General features: G+C 43.5%; 1 protein-coding gene across 3 annotated transcripts in view; it reads left to right on the top strand.

The window, feature by feature from the left end:
• The first annotated feature begins 2,749 nt into the window (after positions 1 to 2,749).
• The window catches only part of LOC125305632 (low-density lipoprotein receptor-related protein 8-like), a 48,275-nt gene continuing 31,189 nt past the window's right edge, over positions 2,750 to 19,835 (top strand). For all 3 annotated transcript variants that reach the window (XM_048260537.1, XM_048260528.1, XM_048260541.1), the window contains exons 1-3: positions 2,750 to 2,883; positions 3,437 to 3,556; positions 15,494 to 15,616. In XM_048260537.1, coding sequence (XP_048116494.1) covers positions 2,817 to 2,883; positions 3,437 to 3,556; positions 15,494 to 15,616 — 310 coding nt within the window. In that variant the 5' untranslated portion in view covers positions 2,750 to 2,816. The remainder of the gene's footprint in view (positions 2,884 to 3,436; positions 3,557 to 15,493; positions 15,617 to 19,835) is intronic.

Genomic DNA, 19,835 nt, shown 5'->3' with positions numbered 1-19,835 from the left:
CTCTTCAAAAGCATGCCACCAGCAGGGATGGATTACTGCACGGGCCTACCGGGCCCAGGCCCAAGGGGTCAGGGGGCCCTCAAGCCCAAACCTTTGCATGGAATCATTGCCTCAATATCAACAGGATGTAGGCTATGAATCTGATTGAATTTAGTATTGGCCATCTTTAAAATACACCAGAATACAGGACATCACATCAAACAAATTAAAAAAATTCTGGGGGAGGACCCCCAAACCCGTTTTAATAAAATCCACATTGCCAGTAAGTGAACTGGCAACCCATAAAAAACCTTTCCTTATTTTTATTCCGAAGGTTTTTTTTTTGCAATAACTATTGCAGTAAAGTATAAGTAAGTATACAGTATATACTCTTTTGATCTGGTGAGGGAAATTTGGTTTCTGCATTTATCCCAATCCGTGAATTAGTGAAACACACACTAATGAGATGAAGCACACACTAATCCCGGCGCAGTGAGCTGCCTGCATCAACAGCGGCGCTCAGGGAGCAGTGAGGGGTTAGGTGCTTTGCTCAAGGGCACTTCAGCCGTGCCTACTGGTTGGGGTTCGAACCGGCAACCCTCCGGTTACAGGTCCGAAGTGCTAACCAGTAGGCCACGGCTGCATTTAATTTATGCGTTTAGCCATTATTGTTGTTCACAATGAAATTATTGTATTGAACCAAATTCCTAATGTATTCTCACATGGTGGAATTTCCATGAATTGATTTGTTTCAGTATTTGAACAAACACATTGCCTGGAAATCCATTCTACTCTTTTCTGGTTATATAGCTGACACTGATTAATGTGGGGTTAACGTTACATGTTTATTCTGTCTAATTAATTGAATGTTGTGTTATTAACCAGTGGGACACATTTGTGTTTTATATTTAATTGTGAAAATGCATGTATATAGACATGGTTTTAGAGCTTGTAGAAGTTAAGTGGGAGCGGTATAAGGGTTGGTGAGCTAGACCTAGAGAGACATATCAATCAGGGAGATGGTTTGGAAGTGTGTTGGACAGTGCAGTGCACTTAGAAAGAGATGTCTGGTTGAGAAGATAGTAAAAAAGTTCAGTCAACAATCAGGAAAGTGAGCAGTAACAACAAAGGGGTTGAGGAGACTGATTTATTTGTCTTGCTATTAATTCATAATACATAGTTTGGCTGTAATGTATGATATCTCTAGTCTAATGACACATTTCAGTTGAGGTCAATTGAGACTATTACATTGGACTGAACAGCGGCTCTACAGAAGCACTGTCATAAGGGACACAACTGTACAGCAGCACTCCCGGAAACTTAATTTCATGAAGTATCTGCACTGTAAAAAAGGAAAAGTCAAGGCTGTCCAATTTATCAAACCATATGTTACAATTAAAACAGTCTAGTTTTGAATGAAAATCAAGTAAATCCAGCGTTTTTTGTTGCAGTGCATTCGTGTTGCTGTTATCTGGAGCAAGAGTGCAACCCTTTTCACATGGGTCACCTTAGAAGAACTCAAATTTATTAAACATGCTCTTAGAGAATGCATATCAATATGGTCTCAACTCCCATGAAAAAATAATCAAATACTCATGCTTGATCTAAACTGTGATCTGATAGTGGTTATTTATTGCAATTATTCGTGTTACATTTCCCTCCCTGAATGAGTGGCTGTGTTTTTGTAAGTAAATGGCCTTCAAAATAATAATAAAAAAAACAGCTACTTGACCATATAACTCATGCTGGGACAGAAATACTGGCCATAAAATCCATATAATGACCTTTGTAGAATAATGTCCCAGCAGAATTTTTCAATATCTTTGCTTTTGGAAATGGAATTTTGTTGTCATTCATCTCCAAGTGCATGACTGAATTTAGAGACACTAAAATGTTTGTGATGTGCAATAAGTAAACATAATGGACTGAAATGAGGGAGACGCTGGTGCTGCTTTTTTGTTTTCGGTCCTGCTAATGCAACGGTGGAACGTCCTGTGCATGTGTAATAAGTTCTATCTGAATTGCTTTGCTGTGGTTGGCTGTGAGAAGCCATCAGAGTGTGGGAAAGTTGGGTTCCGCTTCAGCTTTCCTCTATTAAAAGGACTGATTATTCTGTCAGCTGTGGTTGTGGCCTGGATCTGAGTGACAGCATCGCTCCTTGTCCCACACCATGACATGTGACAGGTCCTACTGTTTTCTTCTAATGGATGCATGCAATGCAACAATTTTAACTCTCTATCTATCAAGTTTGCACACACACACACACACACACACACACACACACACACACACACTCTCTCTCTCTCTCTCTCTCTCTGAGATGGACCAGAGAGTTTACACTTCTTAAGATGTTTTCTTTTTTTCTTTACATTATTCCATTAGGCCACTTCCCTCTGTTTTAAAAGCCTACATTATTTTGATAGCCTTTCTGTAGTATGTATGCCCCAAAAATAACATGTCGAATGGAATCTTGTCAAAAAGCTAGACGGTCAAGTTCCAGAAAATGCATTATTTACACTCAGCATCTTGGCAAGCTTCACGGATGGTAGGCTACAATTTTGCATTTTTGAATTTGCATCGGTAGCCTAAATGTCTGAGGAGCGATTTGTTCACAAATTGCAAAGCTGAGCTAAAACAGAACTCACTGCCTACAGTCATCAGCAAGATCAGTCCCATGCCTTACGTTACGCTGCCTAAACCCCGCCCTCCAAACGATGTCGCCAATGGTTCAAATTGCTAGTGAATCTGATTCAGTGAAGTACCACCGTCGCATCATTGTAGAAGGAAGCATCCGGACCTGCTTTGTCTGTGAATGAACGCCGTAGTCTGTAGTAGAGATGTGGACTGAAATCGGAAAACTACTATTTTTCCATTTGTTAGTCATGGAGCTTCACTCAACAAAAGGTAGATCCTGTTTTCAGAATTCCAAAAAAAGAGGAATTAGAAACGCAGTCTGCTAATGTATTTGTCGTGTGCCTCATAGCCTAGCCTTTAATTACTACTATTGATGCCAGCGTTGTTTGTGTGCAGAATCAGTTTGCTTATATTTCTGTTTGTGTGAAAATACATTTTGCGGGAAATTGAATATAACCTACAAATGAATTATTTAATTTATCCCCAACAAGTATTGAGGTCTTATAGAAAATTGTTGAATAGCCCAAGAGCGATATGGCCATTCGTGATTAAAATGGCATAATGCATGAAGACAGTTGAGTTATTGTCATAAGAACGTCCAGCCAATTGATACAATTGATTCTAGCTCACCAAGTGTGCCCAACTAATAGCTTAATTTGATCAGACATGAACATTTTAGGATCAAATAGAATTATTAATCGATTATTTTGTTTCTGTTGTATTGGTCAAATAGTGTGTTGTTGAGCCATGAATTCGTTCAGTTATATGCTGTTAGCTTTATTTTCCTGAAGGCCAGGCACTCATTTTTATGTATCAAACCTAGGAACCGAGGAGGAGTGCGAAGACGGACAGTTTCAGTGCAATAATAAGAGGTGTATACCAACTATATGGAGATGCGACGATGATGATGACTGCTCGGATAACAGTGACGAGGAGAACTGTCGTAAGTAATACTATGCAATTGATTATACACTGGTAAGATACTTTATTAGCCTGAGATATTGAGACAAACAACACGTCTCTGGTATTGTGTGGCATATGCCTCTCTCTCTTATTGTGTGGCAAAACTCACATTTCATAGCCTACTTAAAAAAAACATATAGGCTGTTTGTTCATATGTTCAAAGGGCAATCTTATAGCGCACTTTGGTGGTGTTTGTTTAACACAACAAGTGTTGTGAACCCCCAAAAAAGAGGCAGTAGCAGAAATATAAGGTGTTTGTAGACAGAGAGGATATTTTGAACATCTGGTTCAGTTATTATGTTTTCTTGGTTCAGTTATCATGCTTCCTTTGAGACAGTGAGATAAACAGTCAGTTTTAATAACAGGAACAGGAGAGTGGTGTGGAGCGCCATCGCTCACCTGGCTCAGAAGCCAGTGTTGCTCAATTTACCGTTGAACTCGGAAAAAGACAAACATTCCCATCACGTCCAAGTTTGTGATCATTTAGAGAAGATAGTCGCAAAATTGGAAGGATATTTGATGGTGTGTTAATAAATGTGAGGACAGATACAGGTGCAGCAGCCTGACAGGATTCCCCCTCCACCACCCCCCACTGTCTCTCTTTGCACATGGCCTACATTTATTTGGAGCAAAAACAAAGAAAGACAAAAGGAATGGAATTCATCCAGGGATGCAGTCCATCACCATGCTTCACTCTTTTGTCTCATGGTTAATTGTAGCACAAGAAGAATGCATAGCGTATTCCCAGTGTATGTGCATGTCCTCTCTTTCTCTCTCTCTCTCTCTCTCTCTCTCTCTTTTAGATGTCTCTAGGTGTCCTATTCTCTGTCTTTTTCTCTTTCTTACAATTTCACTTTTACTCTTCCTCTGTAACAACACACACACACAACACACACACACACACACACACACATTCAGTACTCATACCCAAGAAGACACAAACTGACATGTGGTAATGCCTGCAGAGGCCTTGGCTGTGCTAGTGCAGTTCGAGCACCCGACACTGAGACCAGTTGAATATGCTCCTCAGGCCATGGATAGAAAGCAGGTCATTTGGAGCATTTGTTCCGTTACATAATTTATGTGTCGTGCGGCCTCATAGGCTTGTCGCATCCGTCCTTTGTTGTTCGTTTCAATTTTGCTCCCACAAGCTGCTGACGGCATATCACACCTGTTTCCCTTGGAAAAAACACCCAGCTTATTCTATATTGAGTGTGGATTTACTACCAAATGAGTAGGTCATTATTCCAGTGAAATTCTCTGGTGAAAGTTTTGGGCAATATGTGTTGGTGGATGGTGGATGTAATAGCCTACAGAGTCCATTACTGTTTTAACTAATGAGATAGTCCATGTCCATTTAACCAATGAGCTAGTCCATGTCAAAGAGTTTATTAATCAGGATTTATTTGTTCATTATTCTGTATGCTGGGGTTTCAGAGAAGGCTCTCACTGTATAACTATGTGACACAACTGATAACTCACAAAGTCAAAGGTATATTTTTACATTACATTTATGTGAAAAAGAACAGTGAACATTGAACCATTGTGCTTTTTGACTGGACAGCAGGCTCAACCAACTGTCGGCACACAAACAGATGACCCTTACATCCCTTGTGTATTTCTCGGCTGGATTTGTCGCCCCCACACAATCCTGTCTTCCCCTTCCCCCCCCCCAAACCCCATCAGCCCTGGTTCACACCACCCCTCCCCCCTCCGCCACATTGAATTGTATGCTGCAACGTCAGAAATGGATTGTGAATAAGCCTTCCTCGTGTTATTACAAACATTTTTTTCAAGAACCTCTCTGTGAGGAATGCATTGCATGAAGTCACTGGCTCAGTGGTCAACCCCACAGAAGTGGTCTGCAGAGTAAGAAATGTCTTGATTAATTGTGCAAGGGACAGAGGTCAGAGTCATGTTTTCTTATTAATGGGATGTACATGCTACAGCATAGAATCATTATGTGTGGAAGGGCTTCACATACAGCCAGGTTTAGTTTTGTGTGTGCACACATTTTCTTTGCAAGATGATGGTCACGTAAGATTACATGTTAAATTTCATAATTTCAGTCTACAGGTAATAGATGGAAATATATATGACTAATAGGAATTTTCTCTGCATTGCTGTAATATAATTTTATATTGTTAGGGGATTTTCCATTCTGATCACACCACTACAAATTGGAATTAACAGTGTCTTTAGAGTCATGTAAAAGTGGTGTGGCTAAATGAAATGAGCCCTCATGAGGGAGATGTTTAAGGAGGTGTTGATTGTGATTCCAGTCATATTTCTGAAACTGTCTTCTCTGGTGCAGTTATTCATTGTTATGGTTGGAGAGTTGATTCAGATAAACAGAATGGTGGTGACATGTTGGTGGTAGGGGATTGTCAAAGACTGGCCAGGGTTGAGAGAGGTGACAGCTCACAAACAATTGTGTGATGGAGAGGTGGAGACATTTCAGTTCACCATCTGAACTGAAATGTAGTATCAATGATGTTTCCAATAAAAAAAAAAAAAATCAGCAGGTAGCTCTTCAACATGTAAGAATTTCCACATATTTTCATAAGTACAGCAATGCCAAATAGATAAATAGATGTTGTAGAAGAAAGGAGATACAAAGACAAGATGGCAGTCTTTCCAGCTTAGAAATGATCAAACATATTCTCTCTCTCTCACTCTCATATTAGATTTGTTGTGGTGAGTTCTGCAACTCTTTCAGGATAATGGGTCTCCACTTAGTGCTGACTTCCTCTCTGTTAGTTAGGAGTTGCTTTGCCATACAAGTGGGAGATATGATAATTCAAGAATAGTATCTGTCGCTGGGATGTTTTTGATCGTGAACGAGGTTTTGATGCTCTGCATGGGTGTGTGTGTTTGTGTGTGTGTACGTGCGTGCGTGCGTGTGTGTGTGCCTGCATGCATGTGCCCACATATATTTGTGTGTGTGTGTGTGTGTGTGTTTTAATGTGTGTGCTCAAGGCTGCTGTGAATACTGTTTATGTATTCAGTAATCAAAACAATGTCAGATTATTTTGTTAGTGTGCATAAGCAGGGCCACGTAGGGAGGAGATGTCTTCCATCTCCAGCTTAGAAGGCACACCACAGTGATTGTTTTTCAGTGTGTGTGTGTGTGTGTGTGTGTGTGTGTGTGTGTGTGTGTGTGTGTACATGGGTGTGTATGTTAAAATGTGTTTGGTGCTGCTTGCATCTGCACTATGTGTGTGTCCATGGGTGTGTGTCCATGGGTGTGTGTTCATAGCCTCATACTGTGCAACTGTTCTTCAGTAAGCATGCATCCCTCTCTCAGCTGCATGTTCTATGGTACCTGGTCAGTTTTGGTACAGGGTAATCTACAACCAGTGTTGCATAGCTTGTCTTGGGGGACAGATTTGAACAACGGAACGCCTAGTTCTGCTCTGTGTAACGTTGCCTCACAGGTAGGAGGAAGGCCTTTTTTTACTGGGTTGAAAATATTTGGACACCCCTCAGCACTAAATGGATATAGTAAATTGATGAAAAGGGGAAGTCCTATTTGTGTTAAAAAAAAATGTTTTAATTAACTTTCGAACAAATACACATACATTTTACCCAGTTACCATCTCTGGATGATGTCCATTACATTGGATTAAAATTCACATTGGATTATAACCCCTTTGATAACTTTTGTCTGATACAGCTGGATTAAACTGTAGGAAAAAATGCAGTTGATGAAATGTCGGGACTGCAGTAAGGCCTGGCTTTGTCTGTCACAATCTCATCCCAACTTAAGCAGTGCTAGTGTGGGACTCACAGCGTGAAAGCCGCCTAGCCTAGTATTATCATCGGGGGGCTTGTGGACAGAGAGTGCACAGACAAGGTAATGTGCCATGTAGTGCTCACACACACCACTCAGTAACTCATCCCGTAATTAATATGAAGGGTGCGTGTTCACTCTAGCCCAGGGGAGGGCAGCGTTGTTGACACTCTGGACTCTCTCTGGTCTCTGGTCTCTGGAGAGTGTGAGGTCTCTGAGGAAGGACATGATCCTGGGCCCAGAGGCCTTCCAGTCTATGGGGAGGCAGGGCTGGGCTGGGCTGGGCTGGCGCCCTGTCCTGTCCCATGTGGGCTGTCTGTCGCTGGGACGCCCAGGCCCCTCAGAGAGCCCCTGCTGCAGTCACTTGCCACTGTTGTGTGATGACAGCTGGCCAGAAAAGCAGTTAGGTCTCAGAGAGGCCATGCCCCCACTACGATCTCTCTCTTAGTGTGTGTGTGTGTGTGCGTGCGTGTGTGTGCGTGTGTGTGTAGTTGTGCAGCGCGAGCACATATGCTGCAAAGAGATAAGGTGTGTTTTGGAAAGAATAATAGCACCAGATCCACAAGATGATGGAGCTGAAAAGAACTGATGGAATAGAAGAGCAATCCTGCTGCTCAAATCTCAAATTTCTCTTTAGGGAAGAAGAAATTTAAACATCCGTCAAAGTTTTTAGTTGGTTTGTGTGTGTTTGGGGACCAGTTGAAAAATTGAAGAATAGCTGCGAGAAAAGATAAAGTCGTTTTGATCTTGCACTTTGAGCGCACATGGTGCAGAGTCAATCCCTGATCATGATAAAGAATTCATGAGCGAGCCGAGTCATCCCAGTATTACGTCCTACCCACTCATTATGCAGTTCGGATAACTGGGTTGCTTCAGCAGCTGAGCCCTTGCATAGCATTCAGTACACACATCTTTAGAGGCATCGTTTATTTATAGAATTCCATCATTTTAATAGTTCCTAGTTGCATTTCAGATATTGGGTTTCATTCAATGTCCTCATTCATAAATAAACTTGGAGTAATTACAGTTATTCAAAGTCCTCAGCACAGTTAATATGTTCATGTACTGTACATGCACGGTCATGGATCCATATGTGCCTGGATAGATTTGGACTCTAATGTCTTGAGTCTTAATCCAGTGGTTTGACCCCGTGTGTTTGACAAACATCTTGGAGGATCGCGAGCTTACTGTGTGTAAATCTGCGTGTTCTCAGTTGCTTTAGTGGAGTGAGTGTGTTTATCTGTCAGTACTCTTCCTCTCTGCCGGCCTTCCTCTCCTGAGCCTGCTGCCTAATGTCGTTATTAGGCCCTCCGCGGTTTGAATCCCGCCATTATCTGCGATTAGTGAGAGTGACGCTGTGGGGAGATTATGGAAACGCAGCGAGTCCAAGCTTAGTAGCATGCGGTGCCTCGTGAAGCCTGACTGCAGCACACGGAGGTCAGCCGTCTGCCTGTCGTCATAGACGGTCAGGCAGCGGGCACCAGTGTCCTCCCGTCCCGTCCTGTCCACCGCTAGCACACGCCTCTCAGGCAACCGCTGGGTTTGAGATGGGTTCCATCCTTCACTGTGTGTGGGTGATGGTGTAATCAGAGTGCATGGCGTTCTGATGCTCCCACAGTAATCCAGCAGGCTCCCAGAAATGTCAGAAACTGAAACTGTTTTATTTCACTGTTATGATTGCAAATGAGTGTTTGGACCCACATTTGATTTGTAGGCAGGTCTAAAATAGAATAGCGAAACAGATTATGTATAGGTTATATATGAGAGTGTATGCCAGTTGTCCTATGTGACAAGGTGCAGGTGCATGGTGCATCATGACTATACTGTACTGTATTGATGTTATAGACTTAAACCAATGTTTGAGCATACATGTTATTTATCTGGCTTTTATGTCTCTCATTTGCAAGCAATTACAACTACTGTTGAATAAGGTCAGTTATTTTTTCTCTTTTTGGTCCAATCAGAAACAAGGCCATATTGTCACAAGTGAAACATTTTCATTGCATAGCAGTTGTCCCTTTTAACACATGACTCAGGAGTGACCATCACCATGTTATTGGTTGTTGAAAAGCTTTGACATTTTGACATTTGCGTGTTGTCATGATGATGATGGTGGTAGTAATAGTAACATCATGCATCATTATCTTTTACCTTTAAGACATACAGTACTTCCTGTTTCTCCTGCACAGCATTGTACATTTCAAAAGACCACTGTTGTTTGTTCCTGATCAGCCCACATCTCTTTCTTTTCCTTCCCCCTCTCTCCCCTTCCTCTCCTCTCCTCCCCTCTTCTCTCCATTCCTCCCCCCTTCCTCTTGCCCCCTCCTCTCCTCTCCTCTCCTCCCCTCTGCTCTCCCTGTCCTCTCTCCCTGTCCCCGGGGGGATGACGCTGCTGGCGTCCTTGTGCAGCATCAGCGTGGGTCTCTGAATGATAGTGGAGCTTAGAGCAGAGGGGGGCACGTGTGTTGCCAGCGAGTGGGAGTCGTGGAGGATACAAGTGCAAGTTTTCATTACACTTGTTGTCGCATTGTGCAGAGAATAAAGGTGCACAAAAGCCCTGCTAGAGCAGAAGAGGACCACCATCACAAAAAATGCACCTTTATTCGCGCACGCAATCTTCACACACAGAAGACACACATACACGCAAAGAGTTTTCAGCCCCAGTTCTGTCCTTCTTTTGCCTATTTCTTTTGTTTGTGAGTGTTTGTTCCAAAACACTCCTTTTTTTATGCGCTCACGGTCTGTGCCGGGATGACACATTCATCCTCCATCCTCCTGACAAATCCCCTTGTCCCCCACGCTCCAAACACTGCTGGTTTGGTGAATCACCGAATAGCTTGAGGAGAACTGGCACCGACTCTGTGGCCTGGCCTCCTCTGCATCATGAAAGAGAGAGGGAGGGAGAAAGAGAGAGAGAGGACGAGCCACCAGCGACGCGGGCGGAAGACTGCGGGTGCTGCCAGATGGACTTCCTCCCTCCCACCCACCCACTGAACCCCCCTGAACCCCCCGTTTCACACACACACACACGCTGCGTGCTGTCCGACCCCTGTGGGGCATGTGCTGGATGATCAAAGCTGTGCCCGAGTCCTGCCTCAAGGAGGGAGAGGGCTTCAGCTGCATGGGGATTGGCCCAGGCCTGGCTGGCTGGCGCCCACCTCAGCTGCCGGTGGTGTTGAAGTTTCCCATCTCCGACACAGGGGGTGTCACTGTGAGCAGCGTAACTGCAGTCTCTTCTCACTCTGCTACCTGCTCCTTGACGTCAGCCCAACAATGGCAGCATTAAAGATGGGAGGAGCGTGTGGGGGACAAAAGGAGCACAACAAGGTCACAGAAAGTTAGTTTCCTTTTTTTGTTTCAGATCACCAGTGGTGTTACCATGGTGATGTTGATTACAGTAGGGCCATTTAATGTGGATATGGTCCATTGCACATTCAGTAGATGTGTTTTGCTTGCCATGTCAAATACAGACCTGTCCTGGATTGGGTCAAATAGTGGAGCAAATAAAAGTGGAAGGAAGGTGACAGTCTAGGTCTCCTCCTTTTCAAAAGTCAGTATTGCAGCAAGGAGCTTCTGGTCATAGCACCTCGTTTATTTATAGCTAAGCGGCATTAGCACATTTGCCGGTGGCAGAAAGTGCTTGCCGGCTAGCCCGACGGCTAATGGATGTTCCTTAGATCTCGGGTAGTCTTGTTACCTTTGACAGCTGGCAACTCCCTTAGGCTCGAGAAGTGCATTTTCACACATATTAAACTATTAAAAGCCCAAAGCGGTATTTCACAGAAAGACCATTTATAGTGAAAGGTGGCAAAGTGTGCTTTAGAGGAACTCACTGTTTCCGGCCTTGGAAAGCAGACATGGGCTACCCCCCAAAAAAGTGCAGATGCACACGGAAGTACCCAATTAGCCTCCATTTCTGTGGGCAACATCTGGAATCTCTGGCCAACACCTGTACGGTATATTTAACATCTGTATTTCTATGTTGTTGGCCCACAGCCAGCGTCTTGTCTACTTGGCCACTGTAATAGCATTAGTATGTGTGATGAGGTTTTGCGTTGCCAGGTCAGACTTCAGAAATCCAGAGCTATGATGAAGTATGCTCCCAAGTGTTGGGTAATAATTAGTCCTGCCCGGCTCGAGCGAGGAGCAGTATAGCGCCCGTACGCTCCACTAATCACCTCAGCTCACATCAAAGAGCATATGTAGCAATCTGCCCCTAAATGCTTAAAATGTATGTGTGTGTGTGAGTGTGTGTGTGAGCATGAGCTGCACATGTCCGTTACATATCATCTGTCTTACAGATAAAGATGGAAAGCATACACACACCTATACAGGCTCACACACACTGTTTTTGTATGTTGTTTATTTTAGATGCTTGTGTGTTTCCCATCTGACATTTTTTGTAAGAGCTGCAATTTCATCAAAACTCAAAAGTGGCCTACATTTGCAGGTTCATTGTTTTAGGGAGGATGCTTGTCACTACCAGCCTGAAATAGTGAAATTGTTCTCTTCACAGGACCTTTTCCTCAGCCAACATCAATTGAGTAGCTATGCTACAAGTAAGATTCATTTTTGATATGCCAGGGCAACCAGGCTCTCAGATAAAGATATTTACATTTGAGAGAATGTTGATCTGAGTGTTGAGATCATAACAAACGTATGTAGCAACAATTAACGCCAGTTGTCAAACATTGCTGAAAGACCCACGCAATAGTGGAATGTACACATACTGTATTTACTTTTCATGGTTGAACGTATTTGCAGAAGAGCTACTGAGTGTTTTTCCCCCTCGAGTCATGTTTTTCTGCTTTGCATCTTTCTCCATTCCTCCCTCTCCCTCTCTTGAGCATATAACGTTACTACAGTATAAACTGCTCCTCCCAGAAAATATAAGGAATTCCCTCAAATCACATTATTGGATTGCGTTCATTATTAGCCAGCGTCATACTGCAGGCCATGAAAACGTCCTCATGTGAATACTCCCCTCTGCTGCTGCAGGAGACATGTTCAGCTGTATCCAAGACCATCAGCAGTGACTCTAAGATCCCACCTCCTATTGATTTCCTTCTCTTTTGGCCCTGAAGTGTGGGCTACAAAAGCAAATAATTAAATGAGCATTTTATTTCCTCTCCAGGAGTTGATTTCCCACTCTTGCGTGAATGGAATTCAGGATTACATCTCAGCAACGTTTTAGCTGATCTCTGATCTCAGTGAGCATTTTGTAAGAGGCGTGTTTGATACATGAACATTGCATTTCATACTGGGGTATGGAGTGCGTGGAACAGGAAGATCAAACAAGTAAGGGAGGACAGGCATGAAGAGGTCTTAATGAATGTATAATGTGAACTGGCACTAGCACAAGCAGGCCAGATTGCCTCTTGTATCTGTTTATTGGTAATCTGTTCACTCTGAGTTATATCATACGATACAGAAGGCCTGTCTGAGGGAGTGTGCGGCTCCACTAACACTGCTCCACTGACATATATCCCGGGCTGCATACGGTTGCCATGTTGATCAGTATACGGTTACCACCAGCCAATCCTGCGTCTGTAGAGGAGCCATTCATCCTTTTGTTAATGAAAGAGGGATTTAGAGACTTTCGCTCACTACACTGAAGGAAGCTGCTGTATCATGTGGGTCTTGCTGGGGATTTCTCAGTAGCGGGAGCAGTGATTGCTGTAAACTCTTTGCTAGCTGAAGCCCGGGATCTTCAGAGTGAGCTGCGTGCTAATGTGATTTCATTTCCCAAATGCAGGCTATTTAATTTCAATGATGGAATTGGGAAGAAAATGTTAATCTTCTCTTTAGTGGCTCCTTGGCCTTAGCTGCTAAAGGGGGACTATATAGTGTATGTTGCTGCTGAATGGTTTCCTGCTTTTCACTGCAAATTACCCTATTGCCTTTATATGGGATATGAGTTTAATAGTATGAATAGTATGAATGCAGTGAATGTGTGCAGTGTCCAGGTAGTGTACATTTTACATCATGTATTAGTTGCATGTACATAAGACTTTGTACTTGACACTTACATGGTGAAGCCACAGTGGCTTTGAACCCCTCTAGTTGTGAGCGGTTTCATGTTCTTTACCTGTCACCTGTTTGCGTCCCTGTTGTTGCTTGATTCAGTGTACCCTATTACCAAGATGAAGGTGATGTTAAGATAATTCTACATCCTTACAAAGATTAAATGTGATCTTATGGTCAGACTCCTCCTGCTTGATCTGGAGTGGTTTGGACTTGTGATTAGTGGTTCTTATCAGAGAATGAGTGCTTGTGTATATTTCTTCTATTAATGTTAATAATAGCACACACACACACACACACACACACACACACACACACACACACACACACACACACACACACACACACACACAAAGAGACACACACACACACACACACACACACACACATACATATGTGGCCTCTCCCTCTCTAACTTTCACTTCCCTCTCAGTGTTTCTTCTTGATGCTTTCCTTTTGTTTCCTTCTTTCCATTTGTTCTCCCAATAACACGCTCCCTCTCCTTTCTGTATTCAGCTGGACGAGCGGTGCAGGCACTCTATGAAATACAAGAGAAACATTTGCATTACAGTTGCACTGGCATAATAGGACCAAAACTGCACAATCACCCTTTCCTGCCTCCCTTCTCTGACTCGCTGGGACCTCTCCGCTCTAACACGGCTCTAATTAAAGTGCGGCTGCGTGCTCTAAAACAGATGGCCCAATTGGGCAGAGTTAATTATCGCCAGAGAGCGCTCAGATCCTGTACAGGGTCACAGAGGGAAAGACGCCCTGAGCCAAGCCACGACTTCTAACACCGCTTTTATTTGTGCAATAGATGGGAGGAATGATTCACACCTCTCTCTCTCTCTCTCTCTCTCTCACTTTCTATCTGTATCTCTCTCACACTCACATACACATACACACACACACACACACACACACACACACAATGGACAGCATGCCACAGGCTAGCCATTTTACCTTTACTTTTGAATGAACTGGGTCCTTCATTTTGCGCTGACAGAGTATTGAGTGCTTACATTACCGTCTCCTTACGATACACAGGGCCCCCACAGGCAATCTTTAAAGAGGGGGTGTAAAAAGCACAGCGACCATGGAGTCTAGTGTAATTAAGATGAGAGGAGAAGACAGCGGGATCGCTAAACAAGCGCACGCTGCATCAGCGGAGGAAGAGAAATGAGATGCTGATGTGATGGCCTGTTCTCTGCTGGCTGGCACGACAATAAGAGGTGAAGCAGCGGGGCCATCACACGCTTGCAGGAGAGAGAGAGAGATAGAGAGAGAGAGAGAGAGAGAGAGAGAGAGAGAGAGAGCAAGCGCGCCGCTGTGTTGTGGATCTGAGGCGTGATGCCCATTAGCACAGCGAGGTAGCACATTTCAAGTGTCTCTCCTGGTTGGCCTCACACTCCGACTGCGGTCTGAAGTCGGGGGGCAGGGAAAGAGGAGCCATGTATCCTAATACTGCTGACAGCAAAAGAGAGTGGGTCTGCTGGGCTTGCCAGAGAGGGGTTTTCCCCGGCAGGGTTCGGAGGGACGGCTGAGGTGGTGTGTCGGCGCAGTCACAGTGACAGAGCACCACGCTCAGTCAGACAGACATGCATTTTGGGGACAGGTGTTTCTTTTGCCTTTTTCTCTCTATCATTTTGGGGCTTTCAGCTTAGCTTTGCTGAAGGGGAAGTATACTGGACACACACACACACACACACACACACACACACACACACACACACATACACACACACACACACACACACACACACACACACAGATGTATGTGCCCTCTTGTGCTCCTATCTATACTAAGACTGACTGTAAATTAATCAAATATGTAGCGTGAGATTTCTGTATTCTTCTGTCCGTTGCTATGACTACACGGCCGTGGCCTCTGACAGTTTAGCTCTTGGATATATTTTGCCCATTGTCTCATTCATTCAAGAGCTGTAATAAGAATGTTCTCATCTTGTCTGAAATCTCCCACCTCCCGTCTCCCCCACCCTGTCTCTCTCTCCCTCTCTCTCTCTCTCTCTCTCTCTGTCTCATTCCCCCTCTCTCTCTCTCTCTGTCCCTTTTTCCCAATTTCATCTGTCTCCTCTGCAGCGAGGAAAACATGTGCGCCCACAGACTTCGCCTGTCAGAACGGCCACTGCGTGTCTGGTCGCTGGCGCTGTGATGGAGAGCCCGAGTGTCCAGATGGGTCAGACGAGGCCGACTCCATATGCAGTAAGTCACTCCCTCACCGCAGCCCTGTCCCCACAACCCTCGAGCAGCGACCACACTGGCCACGTTTACATGGACACTTTTAATCTGATTAGAAATGGAATAACGTCTCAATCAGAATGGAAATTCTCATGTAAACACCTCAATCGGAATAAAAATGCCTGATCTGATTAGAATTTTAATCGGAATGAAAGAGGTGGTGTAGTCTTTTCCTATTCCGATTGAACAGCCATGTACTGTATATAGTCAATCAGATTACAACGGCTCAACAACAACGGCTATTCCGATCAAAGTTTCTAAAGCGCTTGAGAGCACCTGATCTGAATAGAACGTACCCCATGTAAACAGCACGATTTTTTAAATCTGAATAGTTTAATGGAATGGCAAAAAAAGCTGTCCATGTAGACGTGGCCCTCACAGCAGCATCCTGACACGTGCAGGCCACACTCACACAATTGTCAGATTTTTGAACTGTTTTGTATGTTTTGTTCTGGCTGATCTATACTTAGCACACCACATACTGTATGTGGAAAGTACAGTGTGAGTATGTATATAGATGTAAAATGGGCTGAAAGGAAGTCTTTGTAGTGATGCCATGGCCGTATAAATGATGCATGGTGTTTTGCAGACACACCATAATGTACAGACAGGCAGATCATTCACTTTTAATGAATGTTTTGACCCCCTAGACATAGTGGGAACAAGGAATGTGCGTATGTACTGACAAACTCATAACCTGAATGAGTTGAACAACATAACTTTGTAAGGGCTCTTTCGTTTGGCAGGGTTTTTTATTAATAAATGGGAAAAGTTATCTTGTCCTCGTGATGTGTCACACATAATATAGCTGCTTGAGGTCTAGACTCATGAATATTTCAGTAGGCCCATAGAGGCATGGTTTTGATGTCACCTTCAGAAAGTTCAATGCGTGTCAGACTCTAGACTAACTCAGATGTGATGAGCATTGGTATAGGGGAGCTCATTTAAGATGCAGGAGACACTGAGGTTACAGCCAAAAACAGCAGAGATGTGTTAATGTATAACGTTAACTGTGATTTTTACTATTTTACTATTGTGTATAACGTTACTATAATGTATAACGTTAACTGTGATTTTTACTATTTTACTATTTTTACTGCTTTCAGCTGAGACTGAATGTTTTTTCCCTGTGTGGAGTTTTGTGATATTTGGAATTTGTAGACATAAGGAAATTCTGTTTGTCAGAGGTACACTTTGTGTACATGTACCAGATTATGGCACCAAGATAAGACGGTGGATTCCCCCTATAGTGTGAAATCCCAGTGCGGTGATGGTTGGACCAGATGCTAGTGAAATAATGCAATTGCAATTTGACTTCTGGCGAAATGTATTTTATTTCTTGTTTGACTATGGGTTGGTTAAAGAAAGAATGCTATGTAACAAGTCCCAGGTAAAACAACCTTTTTTCTACTACTACTGTTCAAATACACAACTGCTTCTAGTATGTGAGCATTTTAGTATCAGTTTATGTTCTGTCTCTATTGTACAGTGGAGTTTTTTATATGTATATTACTTTTTCTGCTGTAAGTGCATGTTGTGTGTGATGTCTGTAGTATCTATCTATCTATCTATCTATCTATCTGATGGTTAACATTGCACAAGTGTGTGGTATTGCTGACAACAGAAGGCTATTTGCTATTGAACGGCTCATTCATTTGGTAGCTTAATGTATGCTTCAGCGAAGCTATCTTTTAGAGCTATCTTTATGGTCAGAAGCTACATGCTATTGCTTCTTCTGGATCCTCCCGAAAATTAGACCAGCATTTCAGCCCCCATATCTGACCCAGATGTACATTACTGCTGGATGAAACACACTCATTTGAATGGATTTAACAGTAAACAGACAAACAGTTTTTTCTTGTCTGAGGATTTAAACATGTTAAATCAAAGCTCCCTGTCCACCTTTACGATGCTAATGTTAATGTATTTGTAATGATCTTCAGTGTGGTTTGGCACACTTGGCTGTGGTGGCTTGTCTGTGTGTTATCTGGCGGTTGGGGTGGCTTGGTCACGTGGGGGAGTTTGGAGAAGTGATGGGGGAGGCCCATGCCAAGTGAAGCCCCTGTCGGGATGCATGAGAGCGGGCTGCTGTCAGCCCAGCGTGTCCTCCACATGGTGATTTTCCCAATGAGGTGTCTACCATTACAGCAATTTCCCCTTCTAACAGACTCTGCACAGCCTTCTAGCCTCTCCTCTCTCTTTTCTCTCCTCTCCCACCAGCTGAGAGATGATGGCTGCACTGCAACCAAAGGAAATTGATAAGAAACTAAGGGGGGGTGAATTTTGGTCATGGACCCGGTGAATTAGTCTACGCTCGCTCTATCTCTCTCTCTCTCTCTCCCTCTGTCTCTCTCTCTCTCTCTCTTTCTCTGGTGAGTCATTTCAATCATGTACAAAGCCAAAAGGTCATGGCTGCTACATGTATACGACTCCTTTGCCAAAGTGATTTCATTCAGGAAACGCCAGGAGAGGCATGAAAAAAACAAAAGCTCAAATGATTTTGTTCGAATGAAAAAGAATGTAATTCTGGTGACAGAGTTTATTGTAACAGAACTCTCTAGAGCAAAGACATGCCAAATGCATTTGTGAAATTAACTTTGTCTTTTTTTTCTCTTGCCGCTCCTTTGTCAGAAGCACAATTACAGACTCCCCAGAGGCGACTGCTTGAAACGCTAACACGGTTCTCCTGGGACGTGTGCATACATACTGAGCGCATTCATTGGAAAGTGCTCATTGCCTTTGTGCAGATAGGTAGTTGCTGTCACTTGTTGTAGACGGTGTTTTCCACATATCATGCACCCTGCTGCTGAAGTTTAAAGCAATAGCCCAGTCTTCATTGTAGCCCAGTCCCCGGTCCACATTGTTCAAATTACAGGAGGTCTGTGGAATGATAAAACATTGTGGATCCTTTCTGTCCACTAAGAGTTTCAGTTTTGTATGACTTCTGTAGTATTGCATGTGGTGAAACGTTTCAGAGAAGCAAAGCCCACGTTTACCCATAAGCCAAGCAGCGTTTACCCATAATTGTCTTGATTGTATTTCATTCTGTTTATGAATGGAATTAACTTGGAAGCCAGCCCAAATTTAACTCCGATTTTGAGGTTGGGAAATTCGGTCTGGACTTCCATTGAGAAGCCTCTAAATTGCCTAAACAGGCTTTAAAGGACAATGGACAGATGAGCAACAGTGCCTAGTCATCCAGGTCAATTTGATTTTGTCTGCATTTAGATTTTGCTATCGTGTCTGTTGTACAAGGTATTGACAAGTGCAATAACTAAAAAAAAAAAAAAACAGAAAATGGCAATTAAGGCATTTGTCAAGAATAATATTTTGGCTGTTCTCCTATAGGATTTACATTGCTCTGATTGGTCAGGTCTGTCCAATTGTGTGCAGAGGCATTTGTCTTTCCTGTTTCGTTTGAAACAAGCCCCATAATCACAACCCAATGCTGCAGTACCAGACATACCGAATAGAATTGAGTCTGGCTAGTCAGGATAGAATGGAACAGTTTGCATGTGACAGTCTGTGTGTGACAGTGCAATAACTTTAAAAGTGAACAGAAAACAGCGATTAAGGCATTTATCGAGAAGAAGGGTGTTTTGGCAGATCTTCCTACAGGATTCACATATTTTGTTACTCTGATTGGTTAGGTCTGTCCAAATGTGTGCAGAGCCATTTTTTGTTTTTGTTTTGTTTGAAACAAGCCCCACAATCACATCCCAATGCCACAATACCAGACTGAAATCCTGAATGGGATGGAATGGATTGTGGGACTGTATGTGACTGAATTGTTCAGAGGGCATAAAAGGTTAACGTCAGTGCTGAGTGGAAGTCACAAGTCATCTCGGCATGACTTGCTGGATTTATGCTGCAGCTCACCTCAGCTCAGTATCAGGACCTCAGGATACGGTGTAAAGGTCACGAGATTCCTCTGCTCTTTGTGTGCCAATATCTGGCACCTGGGAGTGTAGATTAGCCATGTGTGCTGGATGGTTTCTCCCGGGGCTGGAGAGTCGGCGTTTAGGTCTCAGCACATGCATATGCATGGCCTACATCTCTGAGCCCATGTAGCTAATGAGTGCTCACCCCCCTTATAACATGCCCCACATACTATAGGGCTGGGAAAGACACACACACACGCACACACACACACACGCGCACACACACACACACACACACACAC

This window comes from Alosa alosa, chromosome 1, assembly GCF_017589495.1.
Source record: "Alosa alosa isolate M-15738 ecotype Scorff River chromosome 1, AALO_Geno_1.1, whole genome shotgun sequence".
NCBI lineage: Eukaryota > Metazoa > Chordata > Actinopteri > Clupeiformes > Clupeidae > Alosa > Alosa alosa.
Note: the sequence above shows the minus strand (reverse complement) of the source record. Positions and strands in the feature narration are given on the sequence as shown.